The sequence below is a fragment of the Aythya marila genome (assembly GCF_965140915.1).
Source record: "Aythya marila genome assembly, chromosome: 2".
NCBI lineage: Eukaryota > Metazoa > Chordata > Aves > Anseriformes > Anatidae > Aythya > Aythya marila.
Window position 1 is genome coordinate 30,245,175 of NC_139043.1, and position 23,730 is coordinate 30,268,904.

Consider the following 23,730-nt stretch of genomic DNA (forward strand, 5'->3'; position numbering starts at 1 on the left):
GTGTCAATTCATGGATCCTCAGTTACCACAATGCATCATCTTGTCCATGCTAGTCTTACAAGTCAAACATTTTGCATGTGAGAACAGTTTATTTATAATGCTATTCATTTCAGTTGAAATACCAGATATGAAACAGTTATGATACAAGCAGTCTGGGAGCATATACTTAATATAAAATGCACTGATTTCCTCTCTTTTATAAGAATCAATATTTTAAAGGCTGTGCAAAATTTAACCCCTTACAGAACATACTATAACGAAATGGAAATAATCTTTTCATATGCAAGCATTTTGAGTTTCTTACCTACTGTTGAACTTCTCTGGATGTTTTTCTCTCATTATATGGAATCTGTGGGCAATTGAAGCATCCTAGCAGGAAAAAAGAAAACCATAAATCTACCATAACAGGAAAATCACAAAACTGTAAACAAGGCATATTGTTTTAAGGTGTTTTATTAACTACTCTTTTCAACAAGAGCAATACTCTGATCACTTAAAAAGTTTACAGGCACACTGTTCCAAGACTGAGATCTATCTGAATGTAATTAATTTATTACACTTGTTACAGTCTCCATTATTCCTTTTTAGAAATCAGACATATTACATTTACTGAAAGAGGCTTCAACTTCTTTATAGCAAACATCATCCACATCCAAAGAAGGTTTACAATAGCACCATTAACACAGTTCTTTTTCTTTTTGTTGTTGTTTTAATATTAAAGTATATGAAATCTCTTGCTTTAGAAAAGCTAATTGACAGACTTAACTGAGTTATTATGCACATACAGCTTGATATTTGTGTAAGACCAAATCAATAGCTTTCTATAGAATTTGGTAGAAAAATGAAAATAAATGCTAAAATATCTTTGAAACTAAAATATCTTTGAATGCTAAAATATCTATATAAAGATATTTAAAAATAAATATCTTTGTTCTATATCAGGGTGGAAATGATCTGGGGGGAAATGGTTGTTAATATAATAAAAGAGACTTTTAAATTAAGTACATATTATTAAAGTGTTTTGAAAAAATAATAAATGATGCTAATAATAGAATCAAATGTGTATTTGAAATTAAATACCAAAATGAAAGATGTGTGTAACATTTTAAAGAAAATCAAATCATTGTAATGGTGGAAGTTGCTGAAAATAAAGTATTTTGAACTGCTCTGCTAGAATCAGTTTTCACAGCATTTATATTGCAAGTATGAAAGTAATTTTTTTCTCAGGTATGAAAATAATTTTTTCCTCATTCTAGATAATGTCATATTTATTTCAATTAAAAATTCATTAAAAAAAGATATGAGCTGGGAATTAAGAAAGTACCAATTTTGTTTTCATCTTCTAATGTATGTATTAAATGAGGTGTGAGAGTATGAAATCTACCAACTCTAGTCTTGCAGGAGATAGTAAACATTGGATCATGTTTTCATAATTATGTCTTAAAATGTTGCATATATAAGAATATACATATGCAAACTGTTAGTTTAGTTAGTAAGAATTTTAAATGAATTCTAGTTTCCATGTAAATAGTTTGACAGAAACTACAAATACAATATCACTATATCACTATAATCAGCTATAAGAAACAACTTAAAATATTATAGAAATATAAAAATTAAGAATTGAGAGAAGTATCAAATTCAGTATGAAGTCTATTTCTAGCAATATTTTAAATGATTTTCAAACTATCAAAATTAACAAATTAAAATTGGGGGGAAAAGGAAAATGAAATACTTTACTTAAATTTTATCTTGTTGCTGATTCTGAACATGATTAAGATATTTTGTTTAAAATCATTTTTATTTAAACACATCAACTTTAATATAATTAATATAAATTATATTATATATTAAAGCAAGCAAGTATTTAGTGCAGGTATATAGGCACCACTAACATCAAACATGGCTACAACACCATGACTAAAATAACTCCTTATTTACTAGAATCTTAAACAGGGTACCTTTCAGAGAACAAACTAATCCAGCCTCTGGGTTTGGTTTATTAAATCACAGGTACTTTAGAAAATAAATGCATGAACTATGTCCAAAAAAAGTATTCAGATAAATTGATAACATCTATATATTTTTTTAAGATTATGAGTAAAAGGCAGTAAGTGATTACATTTGTGATTACTACCTATGTAAGGATGTAGAGTGTAGAATGTTTTTAGCAACATGACTTGTGATCAGTGACAAAATAAAATCTACTAGTGGCATCATTAGATGTACTGACTCAATTGAAAAACTCACTTTATTCATGATCTAATTACACAGTTTCTAAAAATGAATACAATTTGTTGGTTTATGAAGATTAAATTTATTTTTCTATCATCTTTGACAATGGAATTTTTATTTGACACTTTACTGTCCCACAAGGACATGAGAGGAAAAAGCTCTAGGGACTGAACTAGTGTTAGTCATAAAATGCACAGTAGTTCTGTCCTGTCATCCAAACTGTTATCAGAAACTTGTCAAACTACACTTATAATTATTTTAAATTTATTTTCATGTGCAATGCAATTTTACAAGGTAAATATCCACAAATATCCAGGTGATCCCACTGTTCTTGAAGATGGATAAAATATAGCTGACAGTAAACCCTGAGACGTCACTCTGCTAAACAAAGCCTGCCAACTGAACTAAAACAACTCTGTTGACTCTAGGAAAAAAAAAAAAAACAAAAAAACAAACAAAAAAAAACCAAAAACAAACAAACAAAAAAAACCCCTTATTATTCATACGCTATCCCACATTAGATATGCCAACACTAGAAAAGTACATTTGTTATCCAGTTCTATATGAAAAAAAATAAATAAAAGAAATACTGTTGTGGTTAACTGTTAATTTTCTCTACATTGAAACAAAAGAAAAAGACTCAAGACAAAATGAATAAAGAAGTAGTAGCATATTTGACAGAAACTAGGAAACACTAATCAAGGACTAACTGTCTAATGAATGAAATGAAAAGGCTAATGTGCTTACTCATGCATAACAAATGCAAGGCACAAACAAGCTAGGGATCAATGCCCACTGCAGATGGCAAACAGGCAGTTGTTTCTATGCAAGGTTGATTTGATTGAATTTTTTCCCCTGCCTGAACATTTTCTGACTCCAAAATAGATCAACTAACTTAATGAGCTGAGAGAAAAAAAAAAAAAAAAAGTGATACACTGATACACATAGCTAATTTTGATGTACCCAACATGAGATGGACACATGTCAGAACAATTTACAGAAACTGCTGAAAGGCTATGGCTTTGTTAATGGAGACCGTTAAAACAGACTAGTTACTATACACAGATAAATTCTAGATAAGCCCCACAGATAAATTGGGATGCTGCTAAGGCTTTCAGGTAGTTAATACTACCTGATGGCTCTTTTAAACCCTTGAATGCACAGCCCTTAAATTCCCTAGACAAGGACTTCATCTCAACTACAACTCCATGCTGTAGAATAATCTGAAACCAGTCCATGCTGGTTGCTCGTTAACAACATCATCCTTTGTTTCAGAGAGGAGAATAAAAAAAGAAAAAAAAATGCCTTTTTTTTTTTTTTTTACAAATATCTGTAATCTTTTATTTGTTAAGATAGTAACATATAAACCAGTATAAATAAAGAACAACTATAACAATTAAAAGAGCAGGAATTTGAGAGTGGGTAGAATGCAAATTCTGTCTTCTTAGAGCTGCAGGTATTACCAGATACTGTCCCTGAATCCTAAGGAACAACTATTATGAGTTTTGCATTTCTGGGTGAAGAGAGCAGAGGGTCCTTCATAGATCATGCATGCTACATTTGAAACAGGATTCATTTTAGTAGACTTCAGTCATTTCAAAAAGAGGCATCTAGCCTACGGTACTCGGAGCATAAAACTGTTGTTGAACCAATCAAAAAATTATTTTTGTGTCATGAGCAATACTGAAATCACCTAACTATACTGAAAAACAAAGCAATATCTACATTTATGGTAAGATGAATATTGTTTATATATTGTCATCTTAATAATGCTAGCATTTCCTGGTACCTGATATTGTGGTTGGCCAGTCAAATTTGAGACTTGATTTTTGTATTTGATAATAAAATTGATGTAAAAGTGAAAACACAGGAGTCAGTAAAGCAAACTCAAATGCTTCATGCATACCTAGCAAGGTAACAAGTGAAGGGTTTTTTAGCCAGATCACTTGACAACCAGATATTAGTCTATAATTAATATAATCTGAGAGCATTATATTATTATTTTTTCTTAATAAATCATTCTTTATGATTTATGAAATAAATCTTCTGGAATACTTTTTTCCAGAAGCACTACACCTGAATATATATTTTCTATTTTTAAATAGTAACACACTATAAGTGCACAGAAGCTTAACTAAAATTCTCAGGAGCTTTAATGTTAATAATAATCTGAGGAGATGCAGTGCTGCCAGGCCAGTTGTGAGGTTAAAGGAGGAAGATCTTATGCAACCACTGTAATATGAAAGTAACATTTTTTATTACATCCATACATAAAGGTCATCTTACACCTAAAACATTGTAATACTTTGTACCAAACATCCAAGATGGAGATATCTTTCAGGAACACTTTGAACACATCTGAAAAAAAAAGAAAAACACAGCACCTTGTTCTCTTTTGTATGTCTCTTTTTACTTTAGAGAGCTTCAATTCACTGCTGCAGTATTTTGAAAGCAGAGATGAAGAAATGTGCAAATATTGAGGAACACGAGATGCAGTTTATCCTGATTTAAATTCTACCATTTTTGTGGTAACAAACTTAAAAACCTATTCTTAAAAAAAATATTTTTGCATCCCATAAAGATTAGTTCTAGACATACATGTGGTGAACATGCAAACACATACACATACAAACACCCCTAATTTAAACCTGCTCAGAATCTGAAGTAGCTGGACTATCCTTTTATCTCACTCAGGTTTGTTTAAAATCCTGACAGTGAAGGTAAGATAGAGAACAGACAGAGCATATCTGAATCTACTCCTAGGAAATGGAAAAAATATTTTAATTGAACTAGGACATTTCTCAAAGTGACCTGCCAAGAAGAAAAGAAGCTTAAGTTGCTACACCTCTTTAATACCTTATGATTGACTTACACACATATATATTCATCTTTTTAATGGGTATTAGCATTACCGGAAAGCAATCTGAAGCAGTCTTTTCAGAGGAGTAACCTTATACATTGTGAATAACCTTATAGAAAGATTAATGCATTTAATATATGTCTATCTATAAACTTGCTGTGATTAAAATTCCCATTAAATAATAATTTTTATGCTGGTGAACAAACAAATGACCAATGTGCACCTTCTCTGGATATAAATGGTCTGATTATTTTTTCCTAAGATTCCTCTTTAATTAAGGCTTAATGGATCCAGAAGACTAGGAAGCTTAAGGGATAACTCAGTAACCTGTAATCTTTGGATCAGAATTCAAATCTAACCTGAACAAGCAGTTAGCTCACATTACTTATTAATGTGGAGTAGTATAGATGAACAAAAAAAATATTACTGCAAACAAATTAGAACAGTTTGCTATAGTGACTTAAGGAGAAAAACTATTTTCTACATAAATGTCATTATGTTTATGTATTCCACTTGCTGCACATGCATACAAAGCAACAACAAAAAACGCCACCAAAACACAAAAAAATATTCTTTGTTTTTAATATTACCCACCTCATAATAATCACCTGTCTCATGATGAGCAAATAATATGGCTAGTACTGAAACATTAAAATGATCCAAGTCTAGAAAAAGGTACTCAAGAAGCTTCAGGTCCTGCCTTATTTGAATCAAGCTGTCATCATTTTATGTTTGATTCCCAGATATTTTTGCTTAAATTATACACATTAACCTGAAAGACTAAGTAAGAGGTCTTCTAAAATAAATAAATAAATAAATAAAATTACACCAATACATTAGTTTTTGGTGAAAATTCTGATTTTCTAGTGATATTCTGAGCCTATATCTCTAAGGAAGGTGATAGCTTGAGAAGATGATAGCAAGAGGAGCTTTCAAGCTTTTTTTTGATATAGCCAACTAAAATATAATGATAATCCACTATCTTAAGAAAAATCTGAGAAAAAAAAAATCTGAGAAACTTGTGTTCCTGGTTTTCCAAGAAAAAACATAGAAACTGTCAAGCTAATGCTATTCATTTTGCCAGTGATATTCTTGACAGCCAGCCCTCTGATGGTCATATTTAAATAGATTTCAGCTGTACATATATTACTAAGTCAAGTGACAGTTCACAGTTGAAATACTCATTTAAATAGAATCATAGAATCAAATATCTCTAAAACCAGGATGAAACATGAGTATCCACAGTCTTTATAAAGGATGGGCAAAGGACCCAAGGATGGTATATCTTGAAGTTTTAATTTAATATTTATAGCAGGCCCTCACATGTAAGTATATGCTCTTTCTTTTGAAGTCTGATATGTTTCTGGTACTATACATACATAAATTCATACTAGAAATGTTTTGTATAAGCAAGCTGGAATCCATTTTGCAGGAAAGGATGTTTGAGGGGAAAAAAAAAAAAGTTCTGCTTATGCTTATTTAACTACGTAACACACAACTAGTGGGCATGTACACAGATTGTCTCATCAGAATTTACTTCAGTAAACTGTCAGTTAACTCAGGGTGACCCGGTGTCCCAGCTGTGCAGAGGCCAGTCTGGGGCCTAGTCCTACAAAATAAGCCTTTGTACCAGTATCTAAAGGACTCTGAACAGCTATTTGTTTTTTAGAAACTTACACTAAATTTCTATGTATCCATCTTTTAAGTCACCATCCAAATTCTAGGACCATCAAAGCAAATTCTAGGACCATCAAAGGAGACTCAGAGATAAGACAGATAAGGTGACAGAAAGGACTAGATGACTAAAATAAAGTGTGCCCTACGACTCAATGATGCCAAGGGCATGCACACTGTAACATGAGCTCTGCTGAGGATGTTGCACATCTTCTTTGTATATGGTCACACTAAATTTGCTGTAACTAGAGAAGGGTTCTTCTAGATCCATGCAGAGTGTTTATGTGGTCACTAAAAAGAGAAGAAAAGTGATCATATGGCAATTAGCCAACATAGAGGGTATATTAAATATTTTGTATATTAAAAAGATCTCTGTGGTAAAGCTTTGGTACTATTTCTGATAACTGCTGATGGAAATCTATGATGAAATTGTCTCAAATTATTCTGCACAATGAGTTTGTGCATAAAACAATCAAGGTCACAGCTCAGATTGAAAGTCAATATAATCAATACAACGCAATGAAAGTGGATGTTACTGTAGCTGTCCTCCAGAAACACAAAGTAATGGCTTACAGATATATTCAGTAAAAAGCACAGGAACAGAGTTCATATTTAGAGACCGTCTAGCTTGAAAGAAATGCCTAGACTTTCAAGTCCAGCACATTAGCAATTCTGAGGAAAGTGAGTAGTTCTCCCACAAAATCCATTAATAAGCAACTTTTTGTGAAATACTAATTATTGCCATCACACTAAAAATAAATATAGAGAAAAAGACATAGTTGGGATAAGGAATAATTGTTTGTACACTGCCTTGAAAAGTTAAACTCAAGTTAAACTCAAATTGGTTTTCAAACATTGTCTTAATTAAAAAAAAAATAAAATCCTTTGGGACATTTTCATCTTGAGTTTAAATTAAGTTGGCATTAGAGTAGTATTCTTTAGAGGCTAAATTTAGGCCCTTGAATTAATTGCCTAAACTGGCAAGATGAACTCTCTATCCTCCAGTATGATCAATGGGAAGAAAAAAGTTCCTTGGGAAGGTTCTTCCAAAAGGGATGTTGACAAGTTTCCACTCTGAATTATCATTTAGAAAACTTTTGGTATTACCTATACAAGAAGCTTAGCACTTCCAGCTTCTTAATGTATGAAGATTTGCCTTCAGAAGTGCAACTGTTTGTGCAGTCCTCTGAAATCTTCAATGGGGTCCAAGCCAAATCTTGTATCACCACCCATTTTATATGCTTATTTACTTGATAGCAATCAAATAATAAATGTTCACCTGACATCTCCTTAGCAACTTCTCATAACTTGTTAGTCAAAGCCTTGGCAACAGAGCCTTATAATTTTAATACATATTTATATTATTCATTTGTTTCCATAGCAGATATTTAATTTTGTAAGAAGTATGCAGACCACTGAAACACTTCTCATTGATTTACACTCTGAAAGAATATTTTTCTCTTAATTGAAAAAGGTCACTGTTTTCCTCATTCATTATGTATTCAATTTGAAATTTTTTTTTTGCATAATAATATTATTTATTATCTCCCCATCAGACAAACAAATATTAGTTTATACAAACAACAACAACAACATACCCATAAATTAGGGATAGTTGTTAGATTATTTAGCTATAGATGTTCTCTGTAATGATACACAACAAAGTTTCAAGACCCCTTCTGCCACGTCTTTTGTATCACTTCTTATTTGCTCTTTCTTATAGGCTTAAAAGAAACTTCCTGCTCTTCTGCTTATTTTCTGCATCTGTTCTTGTACTGTGTTCTTGTTCTGTGTACCAGAATACTCTTTGAATCTTTCTACTGTATTTTCTTGTTATCATCTTCATCTGTGTTATCCCCAACTAAGGAGACCTACAGCTGTCAGACAAAGGTTTTATCCCCTGCCTAATAACTCTGAATTTCATTTTAAAGTGTTTTTCAGTTCTGTCAAGCATCTTGGAAGGTTTCCCTGCCCATGGCAGGAAGGTAGGTATTAGATGATGTTTAAGGTCCTTTCCAACCCACACTATTCTTTGACACTGTGATTCTTTGCTTACTAACAGCAACTTTCCCTTGAACTTCTCCCAGAATCATTCAGAACCCTTCTCTCTGACATAATTTTCCAATGTGTCAGTACACATTTCTTCTATTCCACCTCCCATTTTTTCCCTGAACTGATAAATTCACCACCTTTAGCAAAATGAGAGCCCCTGCCAATACCATTGGCCTGCATATTCCAAATGAGTATCACCAGTGATGAAGAAGTCTGTGGATGAAGATATTCATGACTGTGAAGATACTCATTCGTTGTACTCAGTGTAATTGTCATGTCTAAGAAAACACCTTCTAAGTTACTTTCCACCATTTCCAAATCTACACGGGTCATAAAACAGTTAGATGTGGGACATGCTTACCAAAAGTGTTCTAACCTAGTGGCATTTGTGTTTATTTGACATATCCCTATTTTTTTTTATTATATTCTTTTTAGGCATTTAAGCATGTTAAATACATAGCATTTGAGGACTTCCAAGTTATGAAGAAATATCAGAACAGTTTCATGGAAGTCCTTACACATGGCTTGGTTCTTTCTAGAACTTACATTAGCTTACAGCTAATGCAAAAGAGGCAGATTGCCTTGTAGCAGAGTGAGGTCATAGGGAAAATGGTGGAACTGGGTTTGTATCAAACTGAGACAAGCCTATTTAACAGTTTGAAAATACTGGGACAACTGAGAAGCATCCAAGAATTATGAGTTAGATTAATGTGAGGTGAATCTAAGCTGGTGAATGCCAAGCCTACCCCCACCAGAGTAGTTTCTATTAGTATCTAAAAGGGCACTGCACAAATAAAATGAAATCAAACTGTTCATTAAGATATTAGACCCTAACAAATGGATGCCATCATCTCCATCTCATACTGGTTTTACTGCTACTGATACCAAAACTTGTAACTTTAAAGGTGAATGTCTTCATACACAGGACAAGTGGCCGGACTCTTCTGGAATGCAAAACCCAATAATCATGTACTGCATGGCAATGATCAATAGTTCCACATAAAACAGGGATAATATTCTCTGTCAATCCAAAAACATAACCAGTTCATATGAATAGTGTTTGATATCAACTCTTCCTAAGTTAAATAAAGTCTAAACTCTGCAGTAATGCCTACCTGAATTACAAATTAGATTTAAAAAATTGAACTAGATGTCATCTTATTGAGCATTTAGCAGCTGAAAAGATATTCAGTATGAATAACAAGATCCTGTATACCAAAAATCTACAGCTTATAAATTAAATGCTTTTTTGGACCTTAGTATCTGGATATATGACAAAGTGTTAATACATGCCAAAATATGAACAAGTGTTTATGGTAGGTGTAGTCAAATTTTACAAAATTGATTCAAATATATTTTCCTCTTAAAACAGATCAACCTTTATGTCTGGTTTGAATAAATAATTTAGGTATATAAAACTTTTTGCTTTTACAGAGACGATCTACCCAGCATATGGCACACAGAGGTTATGCAATATCTATTTTTCTTATTAAAAGTAATTAAAAAAAAGTCATTAAAGTCCTTGAGGTTAAATATATGAATTTATTCCACAGAGAGGTTCTATTATGTGGTATAAAGAGAAGGTTATTATGGAAGTACTTACAGACAACAACAACAAAAACATACTTTATTGTATCCAACTCACTAAAAATTAAGAACTTTAAACTTATGCTAACAAAATAGCATACAGTTAAAATTGGCTTCAGCTGAAAAAAATAATAATAAAAAAAAAACAAAACTAGTAACTGCAGTAACTACCAAGTCTATATTGCACTTTAGCCTTGTGCAATATTACCTCACTATTAATCAATCTAATGTTAAAATAAAAATGTTTATTGATGTGGTTAGAAACCCTGGAAAATGCACTAAAGCCCTTTACCAGTATTTCACACAGGGAAAATTTTGAACCCAAGAAATCAAAATGTCCAAATTGAACTGCTACACTGGACCTGGATGGAGGACTAAAGAACTGCCCTTGTTATCTTTTACATGCCATACATCCAAGTTTGCAAAAGACTGGTGAAAGAATCTAGCAATGCATATGGTGAGTGGAGCTGAGAAATTCCTCAAGTTTTCTAGTCAGAAAATCCCCTCCCCCCCCCCCAAGTGTGCACTTGCATAATGCTTTTTGCTTAACCATCTGGACAGGCTCAGTGCGTCATGGTTGTTTAGCAACTTATGGCTTTCATGGTAGCTTTGAATATATTATGCCAGCATCCTATTCTCAGATTCAAATTATTTGGGAGGATTCTGTAACTGCTCAAAACCTCCTTGCACAAGTCCCATTTACTTAGGATTTACAACATAGATGAGGTTTTCCAACTTGGCTGAGTTGTTTACAATAAATTTTTGGGTACAATTCTACAAAATAATTATCTAGTTTACAGAGTTACTCCCTACAATTGTACCATCAAGCTAGCAATGAAGCAAGCTGTAGTGCAGATGCAGAAACAAGCAGTATGAGACAAGAAACTCTTCAGTTTCTTTATTCTCTGAACCCAGTATCCCTTAATTTAAAATAAGCCACAGAATATATCACTATGTATATGTGAGTCAGGTATTAAATGGATGCAGAAGTAACAAACTACACTTCTATTTGCATGTATATCACAGTTTTAACACATGACTATAGAGTTTTGTCATTTTGAAAATCTACTGATATGGTGATTTCATCAGATCTGTTCAGGTGACCACCTAATGCACATGGTATAAGTCAGATCCATAAAGTTTCATAGCAAAGAACTTCAATGGGAGAGTTTCTATGAGCTCCAGGCCAGATATTTTGTAAACATCTGATGTAAATGGAAAACTACATTGCTTTTGATAACAGTAACTAAAACTGCTTCATGAGCCACAAGTTCTAAATAAATCTTTGCTCTAAATGAAAGCATAGTCAAATCACCCTTCAACTTTTGACCTTGAAAACCAACAATGTAACAGGCTGGAAGCTTTTCCTAGATTTTTATTAATTTGCAAATTAAAGAGCACCTGTTTGTAAAGTGTTCCTCTGTTCTGCCAGTCAAATAATGTAACCAATACTAGGTGACAAGCTAGTGTTCCCAAATTTGCTGCACAGTAAGAAGACACTTGTCTTATGTTTGTAAGTAATCCTTGTAGTTATAGCAAAACCAAATGTAGTTAATACTAACTTTTACACAAGCCTAAATATCATATCCATATTACATGAGAAGTTATCAGAAGTAAGAATATTTTAATAACTATAAATATTGTGTATAATACTTAATAAGGATAATATAATTAAATCCTAGTTTACCAGTGGTTTAGTTTTGCTAATGAAAAATTAAAACTAACTAAAAGTTATGCAATTTAAAGATCAGTGCAATCTAAACATTTCAAACTTTTGGAAAAGTCTGAAACCAAACTTTAATCTTTTGAAATATGCTATTGAGATACTCCTTTAAGGACAGCTTGAAACATAAAAAACATTTCTTTCTAACAAAATTAAAGTTGCAGTTTGAGCTGCCATGAATTTCCAAAGGGATGGATCCACGTTAACATTCCCCAAAGGGGCATTTTATAATGGCTTTAATTTATATTTTATCTGTGACAAAAACACTGTTTCTAGAATAAGCAGCATTTATTTTTTTTCCTTTAATTTTCTTTCAGTAGAAATACTTACACTGCTTAAAATTACTAAAGTATCATCTACAGCAATTTCACTGTTATTGCACAAATTGTAAATTATGCTTTCTAAATTATGGATGGAATTTTTAGAAGGCTTCCATTTTTATAGTCTTTTGAAAGGACAATGAAATCTATAAAAAACCAAGATTACAATTTCAGCATTTAAAATCTACACAAAGTAATTCAAACAAATGTTATGACATTTAAGATAATGAAACCCTTCATTTATGCCAATGTGTCCTACTTCACATATAAGGAGTCAGAACAGATGTCCAAATAGTCTAATGCCAGAAAAAAGTTAGGGCATATCTTGATTAATACTCTCAGAGCAGTCCATGGTGTCTCTTTAAAACTGGCATGCGTTACTTCAAAACATCTATTCAAAATCCATTCTAGGAAACACAGCTAGACAAAGTGTTCCCAAGACAAAAGGAAAACAATAAAGCTCTTGTATAACCCTTTTAGCAATGTAAGCTGCATATTATCGACAGACCAGTCATTGCAATCAACAAATGATTAATTGCAAATTTGTTGCTAAATTGACCACGAAAAAGACAAGCTTCAGGGTACTGTTAAAGAGGAAAAACTTATGTTAAAAATGATTGGAGACTTTTTGTAGTGAATTAATTCTAATCGATACTCTTGTTGACTATACAGTGAAATAATGACTTCCTTAAATAGTGTATGTACCCATTATTGTAGACATTCAAATTAATATTTAACCTAATGCCTTGCCTTTTTTTAAATTTTATTTTATTTTTGAAACAGCATTTTTCTAACTTCACCTTTAAGAACTGCAGTCTATCTACGATCAACTGCAACATAAAACGGACTTTAGTAATAGCAAGTATCAGTCAGCTTGAGATATAATATGCAAGTAACATAAAAATTTATTGTGAAGAATTAATGAAGTTTATTTAGACTATTTACACAAAATATTCTTTTTGATTACTTTTGGCATGGGTGAAACATAAGATACCCTTAAGCATATCTGTCTTGCAAACTTCTGACAACTCTGCAAAGTTACGTGCAAAAGTGTAATTTCAGATTTGCCTTGTGCATATTGCTCTTATTCTAGATGTAGTTATCTAGAATAGTCATCTAGATGTAGTCATCTAGTATAAGCTAGTTTTTTAATGATGTGGAAAATTTAATTTCTATGAGGATCGATGTAGTACTCTTTAAATAATATGTTTATATTACATATATATATATTATTTGTTTTTGGCAAGCCAATGTTTTCTTGAAAGTGCTTTGCTTCTTCCCTTTGACCCACAGTTTGTTTCTCAAATTTCTTTTCAAGAAAAATTCCCACTGACTTACACAGAGTTATTGATGAAATAATTTAATGGTTCGAATATATTCACAAAGAAGGCTATAACTTAAACAGTTTTCTGACCGTGAATGGACTGATGCATATGTTTAAAAGTCTCTCATTAAACCTCTTTGAGAAGCAAGTTTCTTATTAATATGATTTATGTTGAACTGCAGAGTTGAACTATTTTATTTTTTTTTCTATTTTTTCATTGCAATATTGCAGAAATGTAAAGAAACGCTTTGTTAAGAGTGTCTGTTAGATAACTTATACAATGACTTGTGGGTTGTTTTTTCTCTTTTTTTCTTAGTGCAGAGATGAGGGGGGGATGACTTTTTTTTCCAGACACTATAAATTATTTATTCTACTTCACAACTACTCCTGCAATATAAAATAATATATATATATATATGTACAATATATATATATATATATATACACACACACACAGTATACCAAGGAAATAAATTTGAAAAGTTTCAGGTTTCTCTGACTTCAAAGCAAATGATAAATTTATCTAAAAAGCACAAACAAATGAGCTAAGGACATGGTTCAGAGCTGAAAGCCTAGCTGTTGACAAATTGATGCCAGTTCCTAAATGTCTATGCAGGGCAAATTTTGTTAACACTTCTGCTTTAAAGGTGGCTGAAACATTGGTATCTTTGAGGAATTACATAAAGAATCCACAATACCTATTTTTCAGATGCTTAACCCAATACATACAAACAGGTACTTCAAAAATCAACGCTAAGTCTTCTGTGCTTTATGAATCAAACAGATTTGGCCATCCCACCGTGTCTTTCTCTTCACTTCAGCAAAGTTCTTCCACAGACCTACAAATAGGCATTAATTGCTATTCTTTGAAAGAGTTGAGCAGAGTTTGTAAAAGAGATCTATGTAGATACTTTTCCCAAGTTTCAAGCCTGTAGTTATACCCTTTTTGTTTGGTTGGATATAATGGATTCAATAGAAGTTTACTTTAGACACAAGCTTATGAGGGTACTTGCCAAGACCATCGATCTTCTGTTTTTGTTGTTGTTTCTCTCTTTTATTTTTATTTTATTTTATTTTATTTTATTTTATTTTATTTTATTTTATTTTATTTTATTTTATTTTATTTTTTGTAGAAGTCCTTTGTAATTCTGATATGTAAACCAAAAAAACTGACATGCTACGTGTATTGAGAAGCCTCTTTGGATTCCAGCTGGCTTGGCTGTATGCCTTTCTAATGGTAATGAAGTCACACAGCTGCTAGGACAATCAGCTGGAGTTCAGATCATCACTAGCTAAATGGATATCCACTGACTGGCTTCTTATCAGCACTCATTAAAGTTCAGTGTTAACAAACTGTAGGGTTATGTAGGTTTACATGGTTACAGCAAAGTGCATTTTAAAAATGAGCTTGTTGGAGCTGAAAAAAAACACCTCTCATTTTTCTGCCTATAAATGTTACTTTGTGTTGGTCAACTCAAGAAATATTCAATCCTACTCCCAGTGAAGTGAAAGGAGAATTCCCATTCATCTGCATGGAAGTAAGACGAATCAGTTCCCAATGTTTCACAGATTTTTGAAGAATGACACTATTCAGATTAGTTCAGAATGTGTAAGCTAGTCACTAAGTATCCAGCTATGTCCAGTTTTCAACTTAGAATGCAGAGCACACCAGCCCTGTGAGAATTCATCAGTTTGTACTTTGCCCATCAAATTGCTGCTTTTTTTTTTCCACATAAAATGAGGATGCTTCACTATTTCCACAACAGGACAATTTTCTATCAGGAAAATATAAGCGGATGTAAAATATTCTTTCTAACATAACAGTTCTACACAAATACACATACTAAAATGGGATACTCTTCCAACCTAGAAAATTCTGTGATTCTGTGATTCTGTGAAAAGGCTGTAAAAGCCATGAGTGACTGTGCAGTGATGTACCTCCTAAAGCGTTGTCCACATTCTTCAAAACTGATATATCTCCTAGACAAAATTTCAGCTGTTAGAAGTAATAGAATTCAATTATGAGAACAAACATCAACTACTGTATGAGTCATTTTTTCTGTGAGTAGTAAGAGTTGTTTAATATCTGAGACTCTTTCAAATTAATGAGAGGGGTTTTCTTCGTTGTTGTTTTTAAAGAAGTTCAGTTACTCAGCATTTTGGTCACCAGGTTTATGAAATACCTCACAATGTAAGAGCTGTACAATATAAAATTTATGACTGATTACAAAGGGCCTTATAGCCCTTCTATATAGGGACTTCACATATATATATATATATTTTTATCTTTATATTGTTTTATGCAAAGTATAATAATAATAATAATTAAAAACAACAACCCACCAAATTGCAAGCAAATACATCCAGTACTCCAAACAGTTCTGACTTTTGAACTCTTTACTTTCCTTTTAAGGCGTACCCAACTCTTTCTCATTGGGTTTACTCTAGTAAGCAAGAGCTAATCAGTATTACTTATGTGAAGCTCAGACTAAAAGCTTTGGCAACACCTCTGGAAAAAACTCAGCAAAATATCATACCTCCCACTAACCAATATATGGAAACTCACCCACATAAATGATATCATCCTGATTCAACTAAGCATGCTCAAACTGAGCAGTGACATTCATGCACAGGGAGAAGTTCATAGACGGAAAATAACAATACTCCTACAGTTAATTACACTCGAAGAGAAATAGGCAAATAACTCCCTTACACTTGCAAATACTCTGAATTGCTAGCAAAAAAAAAATAAAATAAAATAATTTTTATTTTATAATTATTCTAGTGGCTATAGAAGCTGGAAAGATGACAGCATTTTCTACATAAAGCCCTATATTTATCCACTGAGCTTAGGTTTCCCTGCCAATATCCTTTGGCTTTTACCTAGAGGGGCTACTTCTGCTGGCAAGCAATAAGTTCACTTCCATGGTACACAGTTGAGGCTGTCAACAAATGTGCCAACTGTATGACATGGATGTCTATTCAATTGAGAAGACTCAGCAGAATTATTCTATAGGTTGTATAAATGTCATCTGGTAATAAGTTTTGGTTACTGTATACCTCAGCTGAATTTAAATAACCAATCTAGAAAGGAAAATCTCTGTAACCTGTTACTTCTCTTAGAAACTTAAAACAGAAGCCAGTCAATCAATCGACAAGATGTAGCAACTGTTGGTTGACTTGATTTTTGTTCACTAGCAAGCACACAATCGTTTACAACTCCAGCTCCACGTCCATTCATATTAGTAATTAGCAATTATAATAGTATAATTACTATTAACTTCTGTAGGCCTTTGATTAGCATTTACCAACTTAAAAGGAACAAGTAGTTTTTAGATAGAAAATAAGTTGATTTACTTTCAACTCAAATTACATGTATTTTGTTTTCTCCTCTTTGGATTTATAAAAGATAGTTTTAGTAGTGAAAGAGTTAGGATGACTAACTAGTAGTGAAAGAGTTAGTGAAAGAGTTAGGATATTAATCTTTTTCCATTTCTAATCACTGCGGTATACAGGTATGTCCATAGGATATAACAAAGTGTTAAAAGTGGTGTCCAAAAGACAGAGACTTCATACAAAATAGGAGCCACTTCCAGTGTTTTGCAGTGTAACCATCTAGAGCAATTGCTCTTGGCACAGGTTTAACCAATTTGTGAGCAGGCAAAATGCCATTTGAACAGATGGTGTGAGGTACACCGCCAAATAGCCATGTATGTGCATCGGCTGTGGGTAGTAATGGCATGATTCCCAGCCATGAAGGTCTAAACAGTTGTCCATCCTGATCTTACAAGCTCATGTTTATAGAGAATTTTCGTCAATAATCGAGCTCTGTACTAAATTATCTTTTAAATTAAAAATAAAAATAAAAAATTGTTCTTGGAGCTGAAAATGACAGATACTTGACTTTCAAGAGAACTCCTATGTTCATTTATTTAACAAATGCAGAAAGAAGGTATAGCAATGAAAAGGAGGCCAGTTTCCCAGACCCATTCTACTTGTTGCTTGCTGCTGTGGTATTATTGTGCATCAGATCTTGATCTGATAAGAGAATTAGCCTTTGAGTAAAGGAATACTTGTGCTGCAGAACTGTACATTGATTATTATATATATCATATATATATACATTGATGATGTACATCATCCTCTTCTTTTTTATTTTTTTTTCTTTTCTTTCTTTCTTTTCCCAGACTATAAAACCATTCCCATAAAGGACAAAATATTCTTCTACGATGGAGATATATATATACTGTGGAGACACAGGAAAATTTTCAAAGCACTATGATCACACCCATTGCTGGGTACAATCAGCTCTATCTGGCACTTTACAAATCTTATCAGTCCTCACTATCATAGAACTACAAAACAATGCAAATTCAACTGACAGCTTCAACTAATAGTGTGTCTCAGCAAGATCTGAAGATCCAAATCAATGATTTTGCTTAGGCAATTTTAATTTAAATTCCTCATTACTCCAGCCCAACTAGTATTTTTTAATTATCTATTTATTCAGTAGAATGAATTCCTTTTCTGCTTAAAAACTGCCCCAAGACAGATTAAGATCTCTTTGTGCTTAGTTACTTGAAATTATTTCCCATGTCATTTCAGAGATTAGTTCCTATCCCTGATTTTATACAGATTTACATTACGTATGTTTAGCAGTTAAAGCTGAGTTGGTTGGGTTTGACTCTACACTTAGGTTACAATGACAATATTTTTGTTCTCTGTTCAAATTAACATTAATTCTTAGAATCAAGGTTTTGATGCAAACCTTTCTTGTATGAAGTTCTAAATCAAGTCCTGCAAATAACTATATTTTGCTATTTCTTAAAAATGCTTCCTGCTAGTGAACATAAGTCCATGCAATACAAACATTACTTTGCTACTTAACTGAGCATTCTTATCTTTCTGAATGTTGTGAAAAACAAATAAACAAAACAGAAGCAACAAAAGAAAGACACATTCTGTAATGGAATTGACTACTGGAAGAAAACAAACAAACAAACAAAAAAAAACCCAGCCAATTATTTTTTTCAATACAATTGTCTGATATTCGCTAAACTTCATTTTCAAGGAACAATATTGAATTCTATGTCAACACTCATCCAAAGGTACAAGATCTTTTTGTTTCCAGAACATGGAAATTCCAGAACATAGCATAACTTTTTAGGGAAAAATGTTGCCAGCTGCAATTTTATTAGTTTCATTAAATGATCCATCCTTACAAATTCATCAGTGTAAATAAGTTGTCTATGTGCAGACAACTACAAATGATTCAATAGAATCATGCACTTTCACCATACCTACGTTCAGCACCAACACGTAAAAGACCATCAACTATAGTCTAATTTCTTGATAGATGCCTTTTCTACATGCCAAACAATCTAATAAACAACATGAGAAATTTGGTGCCCAAACAAGAAGAAAATCAGCTTACTACTGATTTCAATGGGATCAGAAAATGGACTGTAAACTTATTACATATTCTAGTTTTTGAAAACTTATATATAGCAAAATATAAAGAATGGTAAGAATATTCATGGAGGAAAAGCTGTGTGATTACAGATTACCTGGAACAGTTGTCTATTATTTTACCCGTGCAGGGGGAACTTCCTTAGAGGGCAGTTTGCTTGAAATAGAAAACAAAAACCTATCAAAAATAATAGAGTATATTCCCAAACAAAGTTGTAATTGTCAAGAACCTACTACATCAGCTCTTGCTTTGCCTTTGTCTTGAACATATTGAACCTCACGCAGAGAACTTGTCTATTCTTAAAAGGATTTAACAGCACAGCTACAGGTAAAATAGGCTAGCAGAGATGAAATTTACACCAGCAGAACACGCTTTTCGCCACAGTTAAAAGTTTCAAGTAGATTTAAGAAACCAAATGTACATTTGGTTAAACCTTTTCTATATAAACCTTTTCTTTCTTTCTCACTACACTTTGAAAAAAAAAAAAAAAAGTTTGCCATTATAAATGGCATCAGAAACATAGATTATTGCCTGGAGGGTTCAACTGGTCAGGCACACAAAAAATGAACTAATTACATAATAATGCCAACCATGGGGATGTTGGGCATTGAGCAGAGGGATAAATATTTGGTGATAGCATTCATCCCTCCATTATAATACTTATCAGAGCTGTGAAAGCAAAAGCCTTTCAAATTTCTGTTTGTATAGGACAGCTGTAACAACAGCAGATTGTGTAGTATGGTTCAGGAATTCAAAAGAAGGCACATTTCTCCCAAATTTGACCTATTTAGTCCTGGAAGGCATGATGGATTATGAGATGAAAATGAAAGGTTTGTCCTAGGTATAGGAGAGCAAAAGAACAGAATCATGAATGGCATCTATCATTTTCAGCTTCAATAAGGGTTTCGTAAAGAACAGCACTGATTAAAATGGGAAAGGGAAAAAATCAGGGTGAGGACACACAAGAACCCCTGATTACCAACAACTGCATATAAAGAAAACAAAGTTTAAGACAAAAAGCTAGGACATGTCAAAAACACAGACATTTTGGACAACTAGTGTTGAGAGAATGCAAATTATGAAGACTTCAAGAAAAGAATGTAAACAGCCATAGTTACTCTAAGCCTGGCAAGAATTGGAAGGTTAACACATTAAGATAAAAATGAAAATCACTCTTTGGCATATTATGCCAATGACATGTTTAATAAACCAGGTTAAAATAATAACAATAATAAAAGTATAGATGAATGGGCTTTAAGAAACTGTTCTTCAAGCAGCAGAACTAATGCAATCTGTTTTCTTACTGATCTATGTCTGTTATGCTTACATATCTCTAATTCCGAACTTAACCCTGCTGGTCAAGAAGCAGTGACTCCTAGCTATTTCAAAGCAAAATGTTAGACAGTTAATGCACTATTGCTACAAATTAAACTGACAGCTAAATTCTGCCTTCAAAGGCTGCCTCCCTCATCCACTAGCTACTGATTTTCTCAAATTTCTGAGATCTCCACATTTCTTTCTAAATTGGCTGGAATCATCCTGACGCTCACACAGATGGTCACGTACATTTTATTCACTAAGAAACGTGCTTAAAATCAATGAAGCTGCAAAGATGGCTGAAGACAGAAAATGGTGTAAGTGAAGGAGGTGAATATCTCTTGAGCTTATCCAAGGGTATAGAAAAAAGTTAGGCTCTCTTCCTGATTCATCTTCCCAATGAATTTAAATATAAAAATATAATAATAATAATACATGGAATCTTAACTGATAACCCAGAAAAAAAATAATCCCATCTTCCTATAATAATAAGGTGGACACGCCCATGAAAAGCCTAACAGTCTAAGGTGGGGTTAATTAGTTCTGTAACAGGAATATGAGTAATCCACTACTCCTGAGTTTACCTTCTGGAGATTGTGAGAGTATGAGGAGGATGGTGTGCAGGATTTTAAATAGGTTATTGCATTTCTCAGTGGAACTCTGCGGAATGGCAGCTTGTCCGTAATCTATGTATAGCATAGCTGTGCCACACAGTCTTATGAGCAGTACTGACTCACCCTCGTCAGCACCTAATTGTACCTAAATGACAGTTCAGTTTTAATGCAATGTGCCTATGTAACCCTCACATTTCAGTACTTAGCATTTGGCAAAACCACATTCCTATCAAGTCTTAAACCAAAAGCAGCAGCTTCTACTAGAAGTGGACCATAAATTCCTATGCTGAAATCTAAGATGTGTTTACGATGAAGGGTAGGGTGTTTAATGGTCATTTAGCACTTTCTGCAAGTTGGAGAGTACTAGTGTCTTCATGACCTTGTTCAATTCACTTGCAGGGAAACTGTCAACTAAAAAAAAAAGTAATTCATAGACTTCTGCCTCAAAATGACTTCTGTTATTACAGTTAGTCTGGTATTAGTATGCACAAATCTACTACCATTAGGATATATATGAAAAATAATGTTCTCCTTTTTCCATTTTGCTAACTCAGTGAACTGCAGAAGTCTTTTCCTTTATTCTAGTATTAACATGTGTAATTTCTGTTTTTAGCTATGATTCTGTTAAGACAGCAATGGAAGATAGTAAAATGAACAAACACCTAAAAAATGAAAACCATTTATCTTCCACAGTCCTTAAAAATTACTGCAGGTATAATGATCAAGACCACATTAACATCAGTATTCCAAATTGCCCAGATTTGGATTTAACTGCACACTTTTTCTATTCTGAATCTAACCTTATCCATTCATAGCAAGGGATTACATACTTACCTCACAGAGGCATAATAAGGCTTAATGTTAAATGATTTAACATCACAGAGGGAAAAGTAGGAAAAAATAATATTCTGTTACAATTCTTATATATAGACAATAAGTTTTATATGGTTCAAAGAGTAGGGCATTATTGCAGCTTTATTGCATTGTGACTCATTTTACTTATGTCATCTGGGCAATTTTGCAATACCTACTAGTTTAATTAAGACCAAGAAATCAGTGTATCAACTTCAGGTCACAGATGGAAAATGTGGCAGCACATTGCAAACCTTTTGCAAGGGACTGGGAAAACAACAACAAAAAAAATACGGGATTTCTTACAGGGCTGCACATTGTCATATTTTTAAACACCTTGGCTGATACTGGGAAAACTGTGCTTGTAAGATGGATGCCAAACATAATCTACTATTTGGATATAATGTAATTAGAGAAGTCCTCCACACCACAGCCAAAGCATAATATGTTTTTTGTAGTATGCCTCACTGACACATCCCAGATTCCCTTTGGAACCACACATGCAAAGCATGGCAATAAAAGGGTTATTCAATGATCTTAAGCATCTGCTTTTGTGATTAGTATTTGAAAGGACATGAGTGCTTCTCTTGCAAGGCACAAAATGACATGGATTATAACAGGTACTGTTAATGACAGTATATTAATGTTTAATAATGCAGAGTGATTAAGACTGGGTCTGTACTTTATTATTCTATCTTCTATATATGTCAGAATGGCTTGAATACCTTTTGGCATTATATTTAATTAAAAGTAAAAGTTAATTTTTCTCATTCATATCAGGTGTAAGTTATTACTTATGATTACACTAAATTTCCTACAATGACTTTCTTTGTTTAATTGATTGTTCACAGCCAGAATTAATATAATTTTATTTTGAGTTATTTGATTTTTCTACAAAAATGTACAAGTTTCAGGGAAATTATTCTGATATCACACTAATTTATTGAACATTATTTAATATAAATACTGTCATTTTGTTTTTTTTTTTCCTTCAACAAAGAGTTGCTTGAAGATCTGCATTTGCAAAAATACCCAGATGATTTAAGAGCATATCATTCATATGTTTTTAAAATGGAAGGGGACTTTCTAAACTGACTTTAAGAGCTTTTTCCTTCAAATCTTACTTCCTTGCTTCCTTACAAGCTTCCTTGAAAATCTCAGCAGTTGCATTTGAGTTATTTTATCTTTTAAAATCAAAACAAAAACCTCCCAAAAGTAAGTATTTTCTCCTTAAGTTTCATGCCCAACAATACTGAGATAGTAGCAAAGCTACAAAAAGACTTTCTTAATACATTTCAGAACTCACAAAATCTCCCACTAATCCATCCTAAATATGAATCTGTCATTTTCATACAACAATAGTCTTGCTAAATATACCCAATATGAGCAGATGGGGAAAAAAAAAAAAAAAAAAAAGCAAAAACAAAAACCACCAAACCCAAAAATTCCAAGTCAGTGTTTGAACTTAGAAAGACTGACACAGACTAGCACAGAATCCTCTTGCATCTCTCAAACCCCCTGTTATCACAGCAGTTTTTAAAGAGAGCACAATTAGATACCTAACCTTTAATTGTAAGATTTTATGCAGAATACTAATATAATGCCTAAGAATAAACATATTTTTGTAGATCATCATCCAGTCTTACATCCGTTTCTTCAAATTCACCATAGAACATGATTTTCTGAAGGTAAATGTAGTTTC

The 23,730-nt window shown here is 32.8% G+C and overlaps 1 protein-coding gene across 1 annotated transcript in view; it reads right to left on the bottom strand.

Moving 5' to 3' along the window:
* DGKB (diacylglycerol kinase beta) overlaps positions 1-23,730 on the bottom strand; it is a 358,914-nt gene that overhangs the window by 142,177 nt on the left and 193,007 nt on the right. The window contains exon 19 of the mRNA XM_082754883.1: positions 305-369. Coding sequence (XP_082611009.1) covers positions 305-369 — 65 coding nt within the window. The remainder of the gene's footprint in view (positions 1-304; positions 370-23,730) is intronic.